Source organism: Schistocerca nitens, chromosome 1 (genome assembly GCF_023898315.1).
Source record: "Schistocerca nitens isolate TAMUIC-IGC-003100 chromosome 1, iqSchNite1.1, whole genome shotgun sequence".
NCBI lineage: Eukaryota > Metazoa > Arthropoda > Insecta > Orthoptera > Acrididae > Schistocerca > Schistocerca nitens.
In genome coordinates, this window is record NC_064614.1 from 542,653,279 (window position 1) to 542,675,608 (window position 22,330).

Consider the following 22,330-nt stretch of genomic DNA (forward strand, 5'->3'; position numbering starts at 1 on the left):
CAATTCCTGTTCAATTGGCCTTGCCGTCCATTCATATTTCATTAACCTATTAATTTTCACAGTGGTATTTACGATTCTGTGGAACATCCCTATCTTCTCCTTATTTTGGTTAATCTCCCCCTTTCTCTGTCTGTAAAGATTCTATGCCGTGATTATCTTTTACTCCCAGCTGATCCTGAAACCTGGTAATCAAGGGAAGGCAGGAGTCGGTTACGATTGTGGGCGGGGCCATAATCAGTTACTATTGGTTGCCTTTTACAGTTACATACAATTTATTTTAAACCAGTAATTCCAGACTCAACAAGAAATAAAAATACTACGCGTTATTAATGAAGGGATGAACAACTGTGTAAATAATAGTGTTTTCAGTGAGTTACAATTTAGCAAATCACCATTAAATACAGATACAGCAGATAATGTTTTAAAAGCAAGCCACTGTGATCTGGGCAGAAGGCCTTACACTCCAGGAATGACAATAAAGTAAGAATTGTTTAAAACTCGCTGAAACTTACAAATTACAGGTATTTAAATATTAAAGGCAAGTCGCCACAAACACAGCAGAAGGCATCAGACGCCAGGAATGGCAGTAAATAAGGTTTTAAAGGCTTACTGCGTAAATACAAATACCAAATTAGAATTTTAAGGCAAGTGACCACAATCACGGCTGAAGGCCTTACACGCCTAGAATGGCAATAAATTAAGCATTGTTTAAGAACTCGCTGCAATTTATAACCTACAGGTATTGAAATATTAAAGGCAAGTCACCACAAACACAACAGAAGACATCATACGCCAGGAATGGCAATAAATAAGGTTTTAATGCTTACTGCTAAAATACAAATACCAAATTAGAATTTTAAGGCAAATGACCACAATCACGGCTGAAGGCCTTACACGCAAGGAACGGCAATAATATAAAAAAATTAGGAATCTGCTGTGAAACAGCACATAAAATAGCAAAGGTTACTTAAAAAAACGCAGGTAACTGAGCACCAAACGGGTGAAATAAAATGACGGTAAACTTCGTAACAAAACCCTTAACATCCGTTGAAGACTACACTGCTAGATTTATTCCAGAAGGCGACCAGAACTATTAACTAGACATATATAACCTTTAATGCAGGCGTTACAAGTTATTGTAATAAATAATACAATAATAAAACACAAGGACCAGTACATAAGTTCCTTAAAGGATACTGAGGCAGATTATAACCCCAGAAGCCGTAGGCTGAAGGAGCGTTACACTGAAATACTGGCCATCAGACGTCCTTTTAGGACACACATGTCTTAAAAGAACCAAGGGGCCTCAGACGGTGCTCCAGTAATCGACCTCTGAAAAGGTCCGGCAACAAACATTTTCGCGATCGATGAGATAGGCAGTCAAGAGTTGCATTCACTTCACAAGATGATAACTCAGACTAGTGGCAGTCTAACGAATGACTAATGATAATCTAGCTGAAGCTACCTGAAGTCCGATAAGCCAAATGCAACGATGGAACAACACGCCAAAGCCGGAACCGGCGGTCTGCACTACGTCCCCAGAATACTGTGCTTAGAGCGCCCGGAACGAGAAAGGAATCACTACCACTAGAGTAGAAGAATCACCAACTGGCCTAAATCAAGAAAGCTGTCAAAACTACACGCCTTACCGGCAGCAGCGGCAAGGCGAGGAATCGTACACTGCCGTTACATATACCATCCCCCAGGGCAGGTAACTGGGGCGTTATCGGCCACCAGGCAGGAAAACTTAAAAAATTGTAACAAGTTGAACGCAGTAAATAGTAAAAAGAAGTCGAAGAAAGCTAATCAAATTCTCCTTCCCCAAGCACTCCACTGGCTGCTCTTCGCCTCGGCGACACTACGAGCAGCAACACGAACCCAAATCACTGGAGAATCGCGAGACATCACAATGGTGCAGGTTTCTCTTCTTGGATTGAAATGCACTCATCTTAAAGCTTGCTGGATCAGGTTTACGACGAGGTCGTGCACCCTCGTGATAACTGCCTTTCCATCCGGCAGTCCATGTATGCCGCCAGCGGTCCCGGCGTGTTTTGGCACTACGCGGATCTGGCTCCTCCTGAGTCCCCAGTCGAGCTCGCACACTTACACTACCCGAAAAACAACGACGTCGCCCCAAAGATAGGGCAACAGCTACTACATACCAATAACCGCCGCTGCTGCCACTAGCGGACAGGACACGCTTGCGAAACCGAGTGGCCAGTCAACAGGAGAAGAAGACAAACAGCCGCAACCATGCCAACTAAACGATACTGTCTGGTCTCCAAGAGAGGGTGGAAACCTACAAACAGCACCAACGTGAGCCGCAGCATGACTCAGATGCATTTTGATAACCAGGATAGATCGATCTCATTTTCCTGCTCAACATTAGTAGGCTGAACAATTTTTTATTCACTGTACTTTGTCCTTCATTGCCTTCATCAGCACCAAAACAACCCTGTACTTGATTTTATCCTCCATACCCCTTCCTCTTCAACATCCGCTTCCAGTTCTTCCCCATTGTCACTTGATTCACTATCCTCACACAACACCCCACTTTCTCTTCAATATCTTCACTATCATGCACTACACATGTTTTAGAACTCCCGTTTGCTACATCTCCTTTTCCTTATGAATATTCCTTAAGGCTATCCGTTAATCCAGTGGTTGTCAAACTGTGGCCTGTGGGTCACCTGTAGCCCAAATTAAGTATTCAGACGCCCTGTGGTCCTCAGCTACATTTTATATTATATGTTTATATTAACTAAAATTTGCATCCAAAAAATATCATCTAACGTCAGGACCTTCTTAAGAGGGTGTTTTACTGCTCAGTAACGAACAAAAATACTTACAGAGCCAATGATATTTTAAGATGTGCTTAATTGTAACTGACGATGGTGAATTCTGCAGTGAGCTAAGTAAAGTTGGCTGCTTAACTCAGGTGCAGAGGGCTAAGTAGCATGGTCACTGTGGGAGGAATGTTTTCTCTTTTGTCTTCCAGTGCTGACAAATCATGGCATGCCTGACGCGCACCAATCAGCTCCTATGTTATAAATTTTGGCATGGAAGTAACATCGATCCGTGAATGAGCGTTACAGAGACAGTTATTTCAAATGTGGTAGTCTACATATTTGTTGCAATGAATATGAAATTATGTTTAAAGCTTTCCCGGCGTACTGATTGTTCCATAAAAACACGGGAGAACTGCCTGGTATCAGTAAGTTATCAGTGGCAGGAAGTTACTGATATCCGGCAGTTCTCCCGTGTTTTTATGGAACAATATGAAATTAAATTAAAGCTGTTATAATGCAATGCAATGAGTGAAGAAAAATGACATTCAAAACACTTAGTAAACATGTTTAATCATGTCTCAAATTGCGTAACGCTTTTAAATGTAAGTATAGTTACTGTTATTAATCAATACTCATCTGCTCACACAGAAAACACAAATCTCCATCGGGCAATTAGTGCCGCAATTTTGGGTCGCTGAGGGTGAAAGCAGTCTGAAACGTAACAGTGGACATGAAGTGTTCGAATGGTGCTGACTTTTAAAAATTGATACTTGGGTCCTGGAGGTCAATGTAAAGCGCCCTTATTATTTCTAATTTAGCGAAGGTTCATACCATTAATAATAAGATCGCCACATGTGGCCCGGGGTGCCATTCCACAGCGTCACTGATGGCTCATGGGCAAAAAACGTTGACGACCACTGACTTAACCCGTTCATTTTTTCCACACACTTGCTATACATCATTTCATACATCTCTACAATGGTGCTAAAAACATTAACACCACAATCAATCTTTATTTAATCGAAGCAAGTCATTACACGCTTATCCTCACTTTTTATGTTACTGTAGAACAATATGTTCTCCCTATTAATATACTCCTGCAGATCATATCTGTCATTAAACTGAAAACCTCACACAACATTATAGAGCTGGTTTCTTTCTTTGTTTTTCGTCTTCACGTTTTGGAGATTGAACCTTCTTCAGACTACAACTTCTTTATTCGTTACTCCACAGAATTTTGTTACTACTGTCCCAAAATTGACAACAATTGACTGTATTCCCATTATATGCAGTACATCTATTATTAATGTGAATGGTTTTGCCGTCACCATTTGATTGCTTACACATGTAATCAGGGGATCTGTGGTCACAACCTGCACCATGTAGGCCTCTCACCGTTGTGAGCGCGTGTTTCCTCATCACATCTATCATGATATTATATATTTGCACCCCTCCAGGCTCTTATATCTCTTTCACTTCTTACTCCATCTACTTTCGTCAGCAATATGCTTTGTTTTGATTCAGTTCATTATACCATTCGTGATTACCATGAAAATTTCTATCGCCTCTTCCATTTCAAATGTTTGCTTCCCTCAATTTTCTCAAAAAGGTTTCCACTATAATCACCAACAGTGATATACTTTCTTATATCCCATGGGAGTTTTCTATGCATGGTCATTTACAAACTGTCCTCAGGAACTAGCCCACTAATATGTTTTATATATACAGATCTTCGCTAACATACTTTCATCCTCATATTATCCCCAGATCTACGTCAAGGTGCGTCTAAGAATTCTTAATACCATTCGATCTGTACTCTGTGATTATAAGTTTTCTAAGAATTCTTCCAAAATGTTAAATCCTAAAACAGCTCGGACTACCCAACTTCGTGCGTCTCCTGTAAAGCTTCGTTTTGCAATTCTGATTTTTTCATTTTCACAATGTGCTTGTGGACTAATTCCTCTGAAATTTTAGAAACAACGATTTTCAGTTTTTCTTTCTGTTTAGTTTCAGAAATTTGTAGGTCGGTGGAAGCTCCCAATGATTCGTTTCTTCAAACATATGCTTTAATTCATGACATTTTATTGTCCAACATTTCATTAACTCATTTTTCTAAATTCTGAATATCTTCATTAGTTTTACGTACCACTAGGCCAGCCTGTTTCTGAAGTTTATTTACTGACTGAGGAAGCGCTGTGCAAACTTCGATTTTATCTGCTTTAAGCTGTTCATCTAAAGCTTGTATTTCCGACAGACGCTGTCCTCTAATGTGTCCAATTATTCGTCAAAAATTTTCATACTTTCATTCATTGTACCTATCATGTCAAGTAAAACTTTCACTTTACTGTTCAATAAAGATTCCTAATTGATGCCTGAAGATAAAATTTTCTCACTTGAGATGTTGCTGACGTTAGCGTTTCAGACCATTGCACGTCTAGCTTATGGTTTACTGCTAACATTAATTTCATCAGTTATGTTTTTACATTAATTTTATGCTCTTGATCCATTACTCTAATTTTCGACTCCCTTGGATGAAAATATTTACCACCCTCTTCATTAGTATATCTGTAAATGCATTCGCTGGGCAATTTAACTTGTCATAATTCTGTTTTTCAAAACCCACTAGTTTTATGTGATTAGTTATTATTTTGTCTTCGCTACCTAGCTGTTCCGGTTCTGCAATGCTGTTCTACTGTGCCTACTCCATTCCCGATACGCCAGACACCAGTGTCGCAATGGTTTATAATTTTTTGACAACCGCCAAATTTTCAATTTTGTCGATCTATAAATGCATGGGTCAGGACAAAATTAACTATTGTCCGGTCCACTATAGTCAACATTTGTAATACTGCTGAATGGATTTACTAGTTAAATATCCTCCCTAATTAGGAATAATGACTGTGGGCATATCGGGTCCTCAACGCCCTGTGACAACGAAAATTTTAAAAGCGAACATAAGAGTACTTTGTGTGAATAATTTTGAAATCGAAATTAAAGGAAAAATTATTTTGTTTATACAATAACTGGAATGTTGACGTACGTATGGTCAATCATTTAGTATCTTCTAGCACTGCATTTAAATACTTAATATGAACTACATTATCAAAAATACCACTAATTACTGCAATGTTGAAAAATAATGTGCTGCTAGTAACACTCTGTCACGTGACTGTAACGACCTTCAAATATGAAATACGGTCAGGACGAAGTCGTGAAGCGCCATAAAATAAACTTTAGTTGCAAACAGCGTTACTAAATCAAATTTATCCTGTCATTTAAATGAAATAACAAACTACGTCTTATTATAATGGGTTTAGAAAAAATGATTTAAAAAGGCACCTCTGCTGAAATCAATTTTAATTGATGGAAGTCTAAATAGCTCAAAAATTTTTGAGAGCTGCACTTTACAAAGATTACTGGTGGACTTACTTGTGTCAGCTCATTGTTGAAGTGTGTATGGTAACTTTAGAGACAGTCTGTCTCTCTCTCTCTCTCTCTCTCTCTCTCTCTCTCTGTGTGTGTCTCTCTCTCTCTCTCTCTCTCTCTCTCTCTCTCTCTGTCTCTCTCTGTCTCTCTCTGTCTCTCTCTGTCTCTCTCTCTCTCTCTGTGTGTGTGTGTGTGTGTGTGTGTGTGTGTGTGTGTGTGTGTGTGTGTGTGTGTGCGCGCGCGCATGTGTGTGTGATCTCTTATAAAGATTTTGTGGTTAATAATACATGGCGATAAATATCTCCCTCCGTCATCTCAGTACACTGACATCACAGAACCAAGCCTTCTGAGCACACTGACTTTTGCTGGCAGCAACACACTGCCACTGTTGACTCTTTCAACAACAAATATCTTTAGTACAGCCAGTGCAATTCCATTTCGAATTCGAACAAACACGTTTACACATATAGAACTGGCCATTAAAATTGCTAGACCACGAAGATGACGTGCTACAGACGCAAAATGTAACCGACAGGAAGAAGATGCTGTGATATGCAAATGATTAGATTTCAGAGCATTCACACAAGATTGGCGCCAGTGACGACACGCAATTGCGGTTTATGGTATCGCGACATTGCTACTCGCGTTGGTACAGAATATGGAATCGATGGGTTCAGGAGGGTAATGCGGAACGCCGTGCTGGATCCCAAGGGCCTCGTATCACTAGCAGTCGAGATTACAGGCATCTTATCCGCTTGACTGTAACGGATCGTGCAGCCACGTCTCGATCCCTGAGTCAAAAGATGGGGACGTTTGCAAGACAATAACCATCTGTACGAACAGTTCGACGACGTTTGCAGCAGCATGGACTATCAGCTCGGAGACCATGGCTGGGGTTACCCTTGACGCTGCATCACAGACAGGAGAGCCTGCGACGGTGTACTCAACGACGAACCTGGGTGTACGAATGGCAAAACGTCATTTTTTCGGCTGAATCCAGGTTCTGTTTACAGAATCATGATGGTCGCAACCGTGTTTGGCGACATCGCGGTGAACGCACATTGGAAGCGTGTATTCGTCATCGCCATACTGGCGTATCACCCAGCGTGATGGTATGGAGTGCCATTGGTTACACGTCTCGGTCACCTCTTGTTCGCATTGATAGCACTTTGAACAGTAGACGTTACATTTCAAATGTGTTACGACCCTTGGCTCTACCCTTCATTCGATCCCTGCGAAACCCTACATTTCAGCAGGATAGTGCACGACCGCATGTTGCAGGTCCTGTACGGGCCTTTCTGGATACATAAAATGTTCGACTGCTGCCCTAGACAGCACATTCTCCAGATCTCTCACTAACTGAAAACGTCTGGTCAATGGTGGCCGAGCAACTGGCTCGTCACAATACGCCAGTCACTACTCTTGATGATGTGTGGTATCGTGTTGAAGCTGCATGGGCAGCTGTATCTGTACACGCCATCCAAGCTCTGTGTGCCTCAGTGCCCAGGCGTATGAAGGCCGTTATTACGGCCAGAGGTAGTTGTTCTGAGTACTGATTTCTCAGGATCTATGCACCCAAATTACGTGAAAATGTAATCACATGTCAGTTCTAGTATAATATATTTGTCGAATGAATATCCGTTTATCATCTGCATTTCTTCTTGGCGTAGAAATTTTAATGACCAGTTGTGTATATTTTATTGTATACTACACATTTAGTTGTTACATGTAATTTAAGTCCTTAGGATAGCATATTACAAAAATAATAAAAAATAAAATCACAACTTTGGACAGAAAAATAAAGGCATTTGCACAAATAGATTCCTATGTCACTATCAGGTGGCAGCACTTGTTATGTTTACAATACATTGCTGTTTATGCTGAAATACTTCAAAATGAATTAGGCCTCATTGAGAAATTTATGCACCGAAGAGAGAAAATTATGCTGAGCAGTCTGTCATGGCGAAACGCCATTTACTATCTATATTTTTGGTAGGTCTCAAAGAACCCGTACCTGGCAAATAAGAGCGTATTTTCAAAACGAGTGAAAAAAAAAAAAAGAAATGATCGTATGGCTTTGTTGGCCGGGAGGCCCCATTCGGGTTCGGCCGCCATGTGCACGTCTTGTTTCAGTCGACGCCACGCTGGGCGACTTGCGTGCCGGTGATGAGGATGACATGATGATGAGGACAACACAAGACTCAGTCCACGAGCGGAGAAAATCTCCTACCCGGCCGGGAATCGAACCCGGGCCCGCTGCGTGGGAGGCAAGCACGTTACCACTTTTTTAGCTGTTTTTTATTGATGCCACGAAAACAGCAACAAAAATGGCTAGCTTACAATGAAATGACATAAATCAGGTGACAGATAATTGCAGTCATAAATCAGCTAAGCAGGCGGTTGTCAAAACGAGTAATATAAAGCAATTCAGAATCTCTAATCGATTTTCTTGTTCAGTGACATGGGTCCGTACAGGTGAGTCCTGCACTGTACTGGTGATGATCCAATGAAGCGTATTACATTCTGTGTAGGTCTGAAATTTTCGCTTCTATAGCTCTAGAGCCTTATGCAGTTCGAACATTCCTAGCTGTACATTTTCTTACATTCAAAGAGAGAGAAAGAATGCGGGTTATTTTACCATTATGATTTCTATTTATCTGCTACAAGACAACAAACAGTCGCTCCAGATATCGATAACTTAATGGACCACGCATATAGTGATAAATGGCACTATATAATCCACATACTGTTACATCGTTAATTGTATGAGTAAATTTTGTCCCTTTCGAAGAATTATAGTGTGATGGATTTCGGTGCATACAATTTAAAATCGGGCAAACAGTAGTTTCGTAAAGACACAGCTACCAACAGTATGTTGTAGACAAAAAAGAAAATTAGTGTCAATATTCTCTTGCTTGTTGCTGCAAGTTTCAGGGAAAGTGTGATCATCCTTACCTAGAAGTTCTAATACCTTGTGATCGTAAGGCTGTCGATGTTACATGGACCTACTATTTTCGATAAGCGCAGTTGTAACCTTACAACAAGGTAGTTCAATTTTAGCTCTCAGCATTAAGAGTAGTTTCATACTGATTATACGAGACAGATAAATTATAAATTCGTTTCTTTTTCAGTCACCTGAAGTTGGATCGCTGTTAAGAGAACAAGAAAGAGCTGGCCGTTTCGTATGCGCTATTTGTGCAGGTAAGTGTTTAAAATAATACTAAGTCACATTTTGAAGTATACGCCCATAAATTTCGTTTAGTTGCTCACTTTATTTCATCAAACACAACGTATCTTGAGAAGTTGTGACAATTTTATTAATTATGTTTGTCTATCAGGAAGCAGATATTCAGTGAAGCTTGAAGCAGTAAGCTTGTGAATCACAATTTGTTCTTGAATTTTCAGTAAGTTACTGATTATGTGATATTATTCTAATGAATTTTAATTGCTCCAAATGTTAAAGTGAGGTTTAAATTCAGGTTTGTGGATCATGATTACCAACTGAAAGATCAAAAATAATTTGTCCAAAGTATAATATATCTGTGAGATGAGTACATATTATTAATAGAAATAAAATTTTTTTTAACTAACACAAGGTCAAAAATAATTACCATATTGTTTCGAGCGATAGTAGGATTATCAGTGAAGATTTTAAGTTTGAAAAAAAAATATTTTTCGTTGCATTTGTTCATGGGGTATGACTTGAATTTAACAGAGATATAATAGTACTCCCTGGTACTCTTGAGTAGTAATATGTATGAACTGCTCTTATTTGCAGCGCCTACAGTTCTCAAGGCACACGGTGTTGGCTACGGCAAAAACATCACCTCTTTTCCGCCACTTAAGGACGCCATGGTGGACGGCAACAAGTACAACTACAAGGAAGACAAAGTAGTCGTGGACGGTAGGTTTTTTACGTAACTCAGAGGTATGTGTCGTGCTATTGACAGTGCACAGTGGCCTAAGTAAAGGGAAATGATCTTGGTTAGTCCGAGCGAGGTGGAACTATGGTAGCAATTTGGACTCACATTCAGGAGGACGTCGGTTCAAATCCCAGTATATGTCGCTGAAGGCAGATGACGGGACAGTTGCTCAGAAAAGATTACTTCCTCAATCCCAACTTGTGTTCCGTCTTCAGTGGCCTCGTCATAAAAGGGATGTTAAACCCTGATGTTCTTCCTCCTCACTGATGCTTACAAGGGAACCTCCCCATCGCACCCCCCTCAGATTTAGTTATAAGTTAGCACAGTGGAGAGGCCTTGAAAAACTGAACACAGAACAATCGAGAAAACAGGAAGAAGTTGTGTGAAACTATGAAAAGAATAAGAAAAATATAGAAACTGAGTAGTCCATGCGCAAGATATGCAACATCAAGGATAGTGTGAGCTCAGGAGCGCCGTTGTCATGTGGTTAGCGTGAGCAGCTGTCGAATGAGAGGACCTTGGTTCTAGTCCTCCCTCGACTGAACAGTTTAATTTTTTATTTTCAGACAATTATCAAAGTTCAGGCACTCACACATAATCAACTTCGCTCTCCAAAATTCCAGGACATGTTCAGATCTGAAAACGTTAAAAACATACGTTTTCACAGAGCACAGGGAAAACTGTGCGACTGTGAAACTGTTGCATTCATTGGTTACAGTTTATGTGACAAACTCTTATGTTTTAATCACTTTTTTTGGGAGTGATTATCACATCCACAAGAAAACCTAAATCGGGCAAGGTAGAAGAATCTTTTTACCCGTTTGCCAAGTGCACAAGTTAGGTGGGTCGACTGCATATTTCTGTCATGTGACGCACATGCCGTCACCAGTGTCGTATAGAACATATCAGACGTGTTTTCCTGTGGAGGAATCGGTTGACCTATGACCTTGCGATCAAATGTTTTCGGTTACCATTGGAGAGACACGTCCTTTCGTCTACTAATCGCGCGGTTTTGCGGTGCGGTCGCAAAACACAGACACTAAACTTATTACGGTAAACAGAGACGTCAATGAACGAACGGACATACCATAACTTTGCAAAAATAAAGCAAGTAAACGTTTCACTCGAGGGAAGACTTGAACCAAGGACCTCTAGTTTCGCAGCTGCTCACGTTAACCACGGGACCACGGCGCTCGTGAGCTCACACTATCCTTTATGTTGCCTATCTTGCGCATGGACTACTCAATTTGTATATTTTGCTTATTTTTTTCATAGTTCCACACAACTTCTTCCTGTTTTCTCGATTGATTTGTGTTCAGTTTTTCAAGGCCTATCCACTGTGCCAACTTATAACTAAATCTGAGGGGGGTGCGATGGGGAGGTTCCCTTGTTAGCACAATAATTTAAACTAGATGTATTGGCGCTCTTGAATTTAAATATCAGAAGTCTATCCTCATAGCTACTTTCTAAGATTAGAACCAATTTGTAATTGAAATGTCAAGTATGAAATGACGAAGTGCGAGAGAATGTGTAGGAAAGAAGTCTACAAAACATCCCTACCAAGAAAAAGGAACAGTTAACGGGATACATGCTTCGCCGTCCAGCAATAATTTAACCTGGCGCCGGAAGGAGCGGTTGAGAGTAACAACAATAGGGAGAGACAAAGATTCCAGTGTGATGTTGGGAGAAAAATATTAGCACAAGGGAGGAAGAGATAGGGGACAGGAAAATAAAGTCCACAGGCTAGGAACAAGTAAAACAGCTGCTACTTGCCACCACGTGAGCTGGAATAGCGCCCGCAGCTCGTGGTCGTGCGGTAGCGTTCTCGCTTCCCACGTCCGGGTTCCCGGGTTCGATTCCCGGCGGGGTCAGGGATTTTCTCTGCCTCGTGATGGCTGGGTGTTGTGTGCTGTCCTTAGGTTAGTTAGGTTTAAGTAGTTCTAAGTTCTAGGGGACTGATGACCATAGATGTTGAGTCCCATAGTGCTCCGAGCCATTTCAGCTGGAATAGCGCGTGCTGTTCGTAACTCGAGAGGATCAGAAGTCTGTCGCAATTCGTACTTCAGTTAAGTTGAGTGTACTCTGTTGGGAAATGATCCAGTCATGTTTATTACTAGGTCTTTAAGATACAAACACTGCATCGCCTATTTTGGCTATATCATCTGTCAACTGCTTAGAAACGGAACTGCTACTGTATTGCGTACTTTATTGGGTGTTTACGCTACGCGAGGAGAGAAATAATGAAATACATAACATTTTACCTGTAGAAAGCAAGACAGTGACTGTACGCGCAAAGTGGACAGGCGGTGATGTTATACACGGAGGTTGGTTCTAGTAGGGATTCTGTAAGAAGCGTAAGGTTCTCTTAACGCCTCTATTATGTCAAATGCTCTCCTGGAACTTTATATTCCTTTCTTGTAGCGGCTACGTAAATTCAATTTTTACTTTGTAGTTTCGCCTGAGTACAAAAATATAGACCATATACATCATTTGGACCAGAGACATGTACTAATGCATTCAGGATCTACTTTTGTACTATGGGCAAAGTTACGTACTCAAACAGTTAACATGGCACAATTTTGTCGCTTGTGTCTGAACAACTGACGGTTCGCAAAGCGACTTTTGTTACGGCCTAAAGTTGATTACATTAACTTTTAGCATCCACCAAATCATGCATTAAAACTATTCCTTCCCGTAAATTAGCAACTACATGAAATATGATGTAAAATAAAGTCTTTCCAACACTAATTTAGGTGTTGCGTGAAAAAAGTAGATAAAAAAACCAAAGAAATGGTTACTTCAGTCTGTCGCAGATGAATATGGGCTGCTGGGAAGAAATCAATCAATAGCAGAAGCAGATCATAATACGGGAGACCAGAAAAAGAAATGGAAATACATACGACGAAACAAAAGGAGTGATGATACCCTCGTCAAGAGATCGAGGTCTTGGAAGATTAGTTTGGTTGATTTGGAGGAGGGGACCAAACAGCAAGGTCATAGATCCCATCGTATTAAGGACGGATGGGAAGGAAATCGGCCGTGCTATATCAAAGGAACCATTCCGGCATTTGTCGGAAGCGATTTTAGGGAAATCACAGAAAACCTGCATCAGGATGGCTGGTCGCGAGTTTCAATGTCGTCCTCCCGAATGCGAGTCCAATGTGCTAACCACTGGGCCAACTCGCTCGGTGGCTTTGAAAGATATAGTATTACAACCAAAATAAGGAAGAAATAAACCTTATTTAACAAAGATAAAACTGTTGCATCATCAGACGATATATACTGATCAGCCCGAACATTATGACCACCTTCCTAATAGCCGGAATGTCCACCTTTGGTATGGATAGCAGTGGCGACGAGTCGTAGCATGGAAGTAATGAGGCCTCGCTAGGTCGTTGAAGGGAGTTGGCACCACGCGTGCACCCACACAAGTCACCCAACTGCCGTGAATTCCGGGGAGGGGAGCGATCAGCTCTGGCTCCACGTTCAATCACATCTCAGACGTGTTCGATCGGGTTCATGTCTGGCGAGTTGGAGGGCCAGTACATCAACTGGAACTAGCCACGGTGTTTCTCGAACCACTCCATCACACTCCTGGCTTTGTGACATGGAGCATTCATTATCCTGCTGAAAAATGCCACTGCCGTCGGGAAACATGATCGTCATGAACGGGTGTACGTGGTCTGCAACCAGTGTACGATACTCCTTGGCAGTCACGGTGCCTTGCAGGAGCTCCACTGGACCCATGGGTGCCCACGTGAACGTTCCCCAGAGCAAAATGGAACTGCCGCCAACCTGTGTCCATCCCGAACTACAGGATAACGCGATGTTAATTGGCACATACATAGGTCGTCAGCTGCGGAGGCCCATCGTTAGGAGTGTTCGGTGCACGGTGTGTTCAGACGCACTTGTACTCTGCCCAGCAGTAAAGTCTAATGTCAGTTCCGTCACAGTTCGCCACTTGTCCTGTTTTACCAGTCTGCCCAACCTAGGTAGGACATACGACATCTGTAATGAGAGGCGGCTGCCCAACCCCACGACGTCTGGATGTGGTCTTATCTTGGTTTCGTCAAGCGCTGGAGACGCTCAGCACAGCCCTGCTCGAATACCCAACAAGTCGTGCAGTTTCCTAAATGCTCGTGTCGAGTCTCCGAAGCATAACAATGTGCCCTCGATCAAACTCAGATAGGTCGCGCGGCTTCCCAATTGTACACATGGACAGCACACTCACTGATACTATATACACCGTGCGTGTGTCTGACTTGCAGTCATTTCTCGCCAGATGACGCTGCTATTGCCTGGACAGGTTTATATCGATAGTACTCGATGGTCATAATGGTCTGGCTGATAAGTGTACAAAGAGAACAAACCTGTTGGAAAACTGGAAAGAATGCTTAAAGAACAGACAAATACAGAGCTCTAGGGAACATTTAAAGACGTATTATAACTGTAGTAATCTTCAAATCTCTGTTTTGAAAGGAGGGACATCGATTTGGTACTAAATAACAGCGAGAATTACCACCATTTCGACTTTTGTTTTGAAAACCACCTAAATCACTCAACAACATACGAAACCACCAGAATTCTTCACACGGAATCAAAACCACTGAGTCTTACCCAAATAAGATAAAAGATTGTCAAAGAACGCAAAAACAAATGAGCGTCGAAAGCGAAGGTACAGTAGCTGAAATGAGAAAATTAGAGGGTGCAAAGAAACAGAACATTCATCATCCGATCTGCGATTTATACGAAAGACAAAAAGTCTCTGGATACCGGAAATGCACCGTTATAAATCTATCACATAAGAAGGGAGACTGAACAGCCCAAACAACTACCTATGGATTTTCCTGCTACCTGTTGTTACAAAGTAATTTAAACGTAGTAGAAGAACAAGTTAATTTGAAAGAGATTCCAGAAAAAACGAGGTTCTGGGAAAAAAATCTTTTGTCTTAAGAGCATTCTGGAAATAGGAACAATCAGTGGAAGAAACGCAGTATTTGTGCTTGTTTATTGAGAAAGAAACTTTAATAGTAAAATATACAGGAATCAATCGCAAATAATGTGTATTACAAATCCAGATCGAGATTTAGTTCACTGTGTCCACCTTCATTGTTAAAAGACGTTTAAGGAACCAGTTGCAATAAGGTTTTTTTTTCCAGTTCCCCACAAAGGGGGAGGGCGGACAATGTATAAAATCGCTCTTCAGTCAGAGGATGCAGAACTATATTTAAAGATGGTTAATGTATACAAAAGGTAATAAATAATTTTGTACAAAATACATAGTTGGATGATATCGACAATTTTTACATAAAAGCAAGTGACAATAAACGAGGATTCTGTAAAAATCACGTAGGTGGAAAATACTGACGGTTTTTAAAATTCGTTTGACAGTTTTAAATTATGGTTAAAGTACAGTCATCGATGAAAGTGAATGATGCCGTGGTGTAATGGGATCATTGGTGACACACGAAAAAATGTCAGGTTGAAGGTGCGATGATGAGTATGACTATGGGGCCCTGCAGAACCGCAGGTACCGACTAGAAGTCAGCAAGGTGGATGAAGTGGGAAGAAGTAAATGGGAGGATAGTGTGAGATGGAACATTGTGATAAGTGTTGGAAAGAAGGGCATGTCTCAGAACGGAGTTCATCGTTGGGGAGTAGGAGTTGGTTAAAATTCAGGCGGGAGAGGATGGTTAAGGCATGGAAGCGCATGGAAGGTGGGATACGGATGTACTGGCGCATCAGGCTATCTGGACTAGTTATCAGTGGGTGGGAAACTGGGTGCTGGAGCTGGATTTTGCGATTAATGTATGGGATCCTAAGGTGCTCTGGGAAGAAGTGTGGGAAATGGATGAGTTGGTACACGATGAGACTTGGGAAAGGTAGGCCGATGCAGAAGGCGAGATGGAGTGCACGTCTTTCCAGGATTTCAAGGGACTGATAAAATTTAGGCGAAGCAGAAATCTAGGCAACGATGGCTTAGTTTAGGATGGGGCGGATAAGGGGTTTGTAGGTGAGGATAATAGGAGAAGGATTTAGACCCGAGGTGCTGCCTGTTTGTAGTTTTAGTCGGTTTCGGGCTTTGTGTTGGATGATTAGGAGATGTGCATTCCATGTTAGTTTTCTGTAGCAAGTTAGTCCCAATTATTTAACTGCGTTAGTCAGAGAGATGGGTTGGTTGTAGATGGAGAGATGGAAGTCTGGACGACGGAAACGCCGGGTGGTGCAACATAATAAGATGGTGGCTTGGATTTTGTGTGCATTTAATTGAAGTTTCCACGCATTACACCACTCGATTAGGAGATTCATTTGTCGTTAGAGGTAAAATAACGTAACAAGCATGACTTATTACATGCACAATTGTTTAAAATTACGTACGTAAGTTGTAATTATACGAACTAGCCAGTGGCATTGATAATTGCTGAATACTTTACAACTGAACATTGTTTAAAATACAAAACATCTTGTTCAAAAGATCTAATTTAAGTACCAAAATTTTTTATTGAAACACTGTTACCTTCTAAGCACAGTGGAACGGATTGGAACAGACAATGGAGTACAAGATACAGTACCAACAGAATTAAGTCAAAAGTACCCGAAATCTTTCTGCTTTATAATGTTCTTTCTCATAAGCTACACATAAAAATGAATTATGATTTACACAGTTTGGTGTTAAAACCAACAGACTTTCAACTACATCATGTAATAGCGTGGAAATTCATTATATGAGGTTTGGAACTTTAATAATGGCAACTATTTGTTTACAACTTGTACAAAATAGATACGTGTTTCAAAGTTTTACTGACCTTCAAAGTAGTGTAACCCGTTGCCAGCGATGTAGAAGTCGTAGGATACTCTTGGCAGTGCCAGTTGTGTTGACAGTTCGAGCGGCGCGGTCTATTACCCAAAGAATTTGTAGCAGTTCTGAAGCGGATGCCGGGAAGTGTTTCCTTCAGTTTAGAAATCGAGTTAAACTCATGAGGGCTTACGTCGGGGAGTGCAGTGGGTGGTAAAGCACTTAGCAGCCCCATCAGTCAAACAAATCAGTAACAGCTTGCACTGTACGTGCTTGAGCATTGTCCTGCAAAGTGATGGTAAGGTCCTGCAGAAAATGTCATCACTTCTGTCTCTATGCTGTTCACTTTTGGAACACAACCTATATGTGGTGGCATTGCAAAATTTTGTAGGTGCACTTAGCGGCATACGTGGGCACAAACACACACACACACACACACACACACACACACACACACACATTTTAAAATATCTATGGATGTCATATTTTGACCTCAGACGCTGCAAGCCCGGCATAGAAGAAATTATTAATCTTCTTGGGGAGAATGTTAATCTAATAATATATTCGTAATGTGATGTACCATAGTGTGATTCCGACAAATGTTACTTAAATATATTGATCTGCAACACATGGGTTTGGCATTGATGTAATTTCTACAAATGAGTTTCACGAAAATGCTAAATTGCTGGAAAACATTAAATGAAAGATTTTAGAGTCCTGTACAAGGTCTATACTGGATAGTTTTTAATCCTCATCTACGAAAAATTGCTTACAATATGGGACTTTTGGCAGCCCTGGACGCAACACTAAAAACCGAGCAGACTTTTCCTCTGCGCAACCATTGTTTCGTATTCTTCCAAGGCATCGTTAGGCTATGTTGATGTTACACGAGTTTCCAATGTTAAAAATATTATATAATACATTCTAAGACAAAAGAAAAAAGACACACAGCGAAGGAATTATCCGAAGGAGACGGAACTCGATAGATGTACATGTTCAAACGAATGATTAAAATTTAAAAAAAGACTGACTGATTGATTCAAGAGAGAGTTTCACAAGTTGACTAAGTCAGAAACACGTCTGCCCGCCTTTAGCCATTATGCAAGCAGTAACAAAAATAATGAGCGTATGGCATTGGTGGCCGGGAGACCCCTCGCGGGGTGATTCGGCCGCCGCTTTTCAAGTTTTTTAACGCCACTACGGCGACTTGCGAGTGAATGAGGATGAAATGATGACGAAAGACACACACAACGCCCAGTCATCTCGAGGTAGCGAAAATCCCTGACCACGCCGGGAATCGAACCCGGGACCCCGTGCGCGGGAAGCGAGAACGCTACCGCAAGACCACGAGCCGCGGACATGCAAGCAGTAATTCGGCTTGGCATTGACCGATAGAGTTGTTGGATGTCCGCCTGAGGGATATCTTTCCGAATGCTGTCCTGTTACCGCGTACCGCTGTGCTGTAAGGATGCCACGGATGACAACCAAACGGGTCCTGATATGAGAAGAAATGCCACCCCAAACCATCACTTATGGTTGTCGGGCCGTGTGGCGGGCGACAAGTTGTTCAAATGGCTCTGAGCACTATGGGACTCAACATCTGAGGTCATCAGTCCCCTAGACTTAGAACTACTTAAACCTAACTAACCTAAGGACATCATACACATCCATGGCCGAGGCAGGATTCGAACCTGCGACCGTAGCAGCAGCGCGGTTCCGGACTGAAGCGCCTAGAAGCACGCGGCTACAGCGGCAGGCGGCGGGCGACAGTCATGCTGGTATTCCTCAACTGTCCAGGGCGTCTCCAGACATGTCTTCGTTGCCCATTGGAGCTCAATTCGAAGTGGGACTCATCACTGACAATAATTCTACTCTCTTTAATGAGATTCCAGGCCCAAGACGTGTCTGGAGACGCGATAGCGATTGGATACCAACTTGACTGCCGCCCGCCATGTGGCCCAACAACCAGGAGTGAAGGTGTCTTTTTTTTCACAGCAGGATCCTTTTGATTACCATCTGCGGCATTCCTACAGCAGAACGGTACGTCGACAATATTCCACGTCCCGTTTTGTTGCCCTTCATGGCAAGCCATACTGGGCTTGCATTCCAGCAAGATAATGCTCTCCTGCACACAACGAGAGTTTCTACTTATTGTCTTTGTGTTTGCCAAAACCTTCCTCGGCCAGTAAAGTCTCCGGATCTTTCCCAATTGAGAGCGTTTGGCCTATTATGGGCAGGGGTCTCCAACCAGCTGGGGATTCTGACGATTAACACTTTTGCTGTGGCTGACGCTGATAAGCGTCAAAACAAGCCACGAGCCAGTGCAGCTGACGCTTATAAGCGTCTGCGCTCACTGTCGGATTCAGTCCCTCCAGATCCTTGAGCGTCATGCACTCCGCCTCGCCTTCCGTATACGCCTCCCATCCCCCACGCGGATCCTCTATGATCTCATTCCTTTCCCCCATCTGCTCCTATTCCTTGAACGTATCCGCATCCTCTACACCTCCCACCGCCTTGAACCCCCTCACCCCCTGGTTGCTCCTCTCCTCTCCCATCCACGCCCCCTGCCACGTCTTCACTGTTGTGTCACCCCTACCCTCCATCTCTACACCCTACATCTCCTTTCCCAAGGTGGCTTCCATCAACTCCCCCTCCCGGTTGATGCCCTCTCTCCCTCTATTTATCCCTCCTCACTCCCCCTCCTTTCCTCTGTCCTTTTCCTGGGCTCCCTCTCCCCCCCTTCCATCCTCTTCCTTCCCCACCTCCCCTCTCTTTGCCCCCTTCCCTCCCCTGAGTCCTTTTACATTTCCCTCCTCTGCCTCCTCTCATTCCCTCTCGCGTCTGCCCTTCTCCCCCTTTATTAGTCCTCTCCCTCCTTGGTCCCCCCCCCTTTTTCGTCTTTTTCCTTCCTCCGTCCTTGTTCTTCCACCTCCTCCAGGTCCCCCCCCCCCCCCCCCCCCAATCTGCCTTTGGCTCGGGAGTGTCATCTTTGTGCCGCCACTTTCGTGCAGTGTTCTACATTGAGTGTTCTACAGTGAGTGTCTTACAGTGGGTGTTCCGTGTTGTGTTTTTTGGGAAGTGTTGCGAACGGCCATCATACTGTCGCTGAGTGTGCCTTTTATCTCTTGCGAACAGAAACCAGACTGTCACCGTGTTTTTTTAATTGTGTGTGTGCTATGTTACTTGTCTGATTCCTGTGTCTTATTAACGTTGCCAACCCCTTTTGCTTTCTGTTTTAACTTTCCCCATTTTTCCACCATTTTACACTTGACGTCACCGTTTTATCGCCTGTTTTTCTTGTTTCTTTTCTTCTTCCGTTTTTTAAAATAAAAGTCTGTAGGCTACAGAGCAGCGTACTAAGCTGCTGCCAGCCCGCCCGCTTCGGGGGGAATTGAAAATCAATAAAAGAAAAAAAAAGTCGGATTCCTCAGTCTAGTTGCAGCGTCTAAGCTAGCATCAAAGCGTGTAAAGTTTTGTTTTGTGTGGTCAGTTATCGAACGTATATGGCGGCTAATGATCCGACATCTGGACCTTCCAATGTGAAAAGGAGCAGAAAAAGCGTTAAATTGACAGAGGAACAGTGACTTAGTGTACTAGACGACAGTGATTTTTTTGTGTAATGAGGACGAGGCATACCACGGAGATTGTCATTTAGAGGCTGCAGAAGAATTGCAGAGTGATGATAGCGTGGAAGCACAGCTTTCGAATCTGTTTCGTGACAGTTCCGAATCTGACGATACGGATCACGACGATTGTGTGGAAATAGACGACGAAAAAGAACCCTACCTGTCACACGGAGATAATCCAGGTGAGTCCCGGCATAAAGAACCACATAATATGTAGTATCACCCATTTACGAAGGAAGTAGTTTTGCAAATTCATCCTGCTGGCAATTCTCTTATGGATGCCTTCAGTTTATTGGTAACAGACGAATTGTTGTAACTTGTAGTTGACGAAACGAACGATAACAGTGTCAACATATCGCTGAGCGAAAATACAAAAGAGGGATCTAGGGCACTCGCACGTTGCCGGGTCGCACTGGAGAGTTGCTCGCCTGCACCGATGCCGCAGCGAAAGTGTTAAACGCGGTAATTGGACAGAATTTGGCACGATGTCCCTCAGGAGAACACCCAACAACTTTATCAATCCGTACTAAGCCGAATAATGCTTCCATGAGGGCCATAAATGGACCAACACGTTATTGGCTTGTTCAATTTGAGAAGCTCTTTTGAATAGATCATCAAATTTTTCTGAAATTGTTAAAATTTGGTTGTCTGTACATGTACATCACCTCTACTTATTTCCTTCCCATTCGGATAATTTCTTTGTGGTTGGTCGTTTCTTTGCCTTATAGTGTATGTAAGGTATATTAATTGAACCTAATGCTGTTGGTGTGCCAACAGGAAAGCTCATTACGAGCCGTGGACCGGGCACGGCGTTCGACTTCGCGCTGCGGATCGTGGAAGAGATGGTGGACAAGGAGACGGCGCTCACGGTGGCCAAGGCGATGCTGTTGGCGTGATGGGGCCACACCTCCTGTACTCAGCGACCACGCCGAAATACGAGGACACACACTTTGGCCTCCCTCATGTTTGAAAATACAGTGATACTTCATCTCTTCATATGCATAAGAGGTCATAGTAGTTTCGGCGTGGTAGGCAATTTAATGGTAATAGAACTTGTAGATAACGTTGAGAACGAGCTACCAAATTGAAGAACTGGCTGTAAACAACGATTAAGGACAATCTGGAATTTCAAGTGCACGAACTGTTATTTATTCCAGTATGTCATTGTTTTCAAATGTTTCTAATGTAACGCTATGTTTCTTAAATTGCAAAACCTACCCAAATTTTAATTCTTAAAGTTTTTTCAATGGGTACTTGTTTACTTGCAAACATAATCATTTACTAACCATTGTTTACTTACTGGGAGAGTTAGCAAAACGTTAGTGTGAAATATCTCAAAACTATAAATTTAAAACGCAAAAATTGTTTAATTTTATGATACTAAGATTTCCATTACAAATTTTTGCAATAACAAAGTATAACAACCTCAAAAACTACTCGTTTGATTCAGCAGAATATAAAATTCAAATAAGTCTTTATAGCGCTTTGAAAAATATCTGTTTTGAAATGCGTAAGCATTTGTTATAGATAAAAATCAAACACACACACACACACACACACACACACACACACACACACACACACACACGTGTGCACGTCACTCATTTAAAGGTATGTGTATTCTCGTGATCCATCGCACCCAACTTAATTGTGATCGCGCAGTATTTAATGTGGGAACTACGGAGTATGTTGTCGCATAGATCTTATCCTCTACTGCCATATGTCACCTGCACATCAGACTTATGGAGATGATGTATTCAATCACAAGAG

The 22,330-nt window shown here is 42.2% G+C and overlaps 1 protein-coding gene across 1 annotated transcript in view; it reads left to right on the plus strand.

Moving 5' to 3' along the window:
* LOC126236322 (Parkinson disease protein 7 homolog) overlaps nt 1-21,686 on the plus strand; it is a 50,260-nt gene extending 28,574 nt beyond the window's left edge. The window contains exons 4-6 of the mRNA XM_049945541.1: nt 9,347-9,416; nt 9,994-10,119; nt 21,338-21,686. Coding sequence (XP_049801498.1) covers nt 9,347-9,416; nt 9,994-10,119; nt 21,338-21,456 — 315 coding nt within the window. The 3' untranslated portion in view covers nt 21,457-21,686. The remainder of the gene's footprint in view (nt 1-9,346; nt 9,417-9,993; nt 10,120-21,337) is intronic.
* Nucleotides 21,687-22,330: the final 644 nt, after the last annotated feature.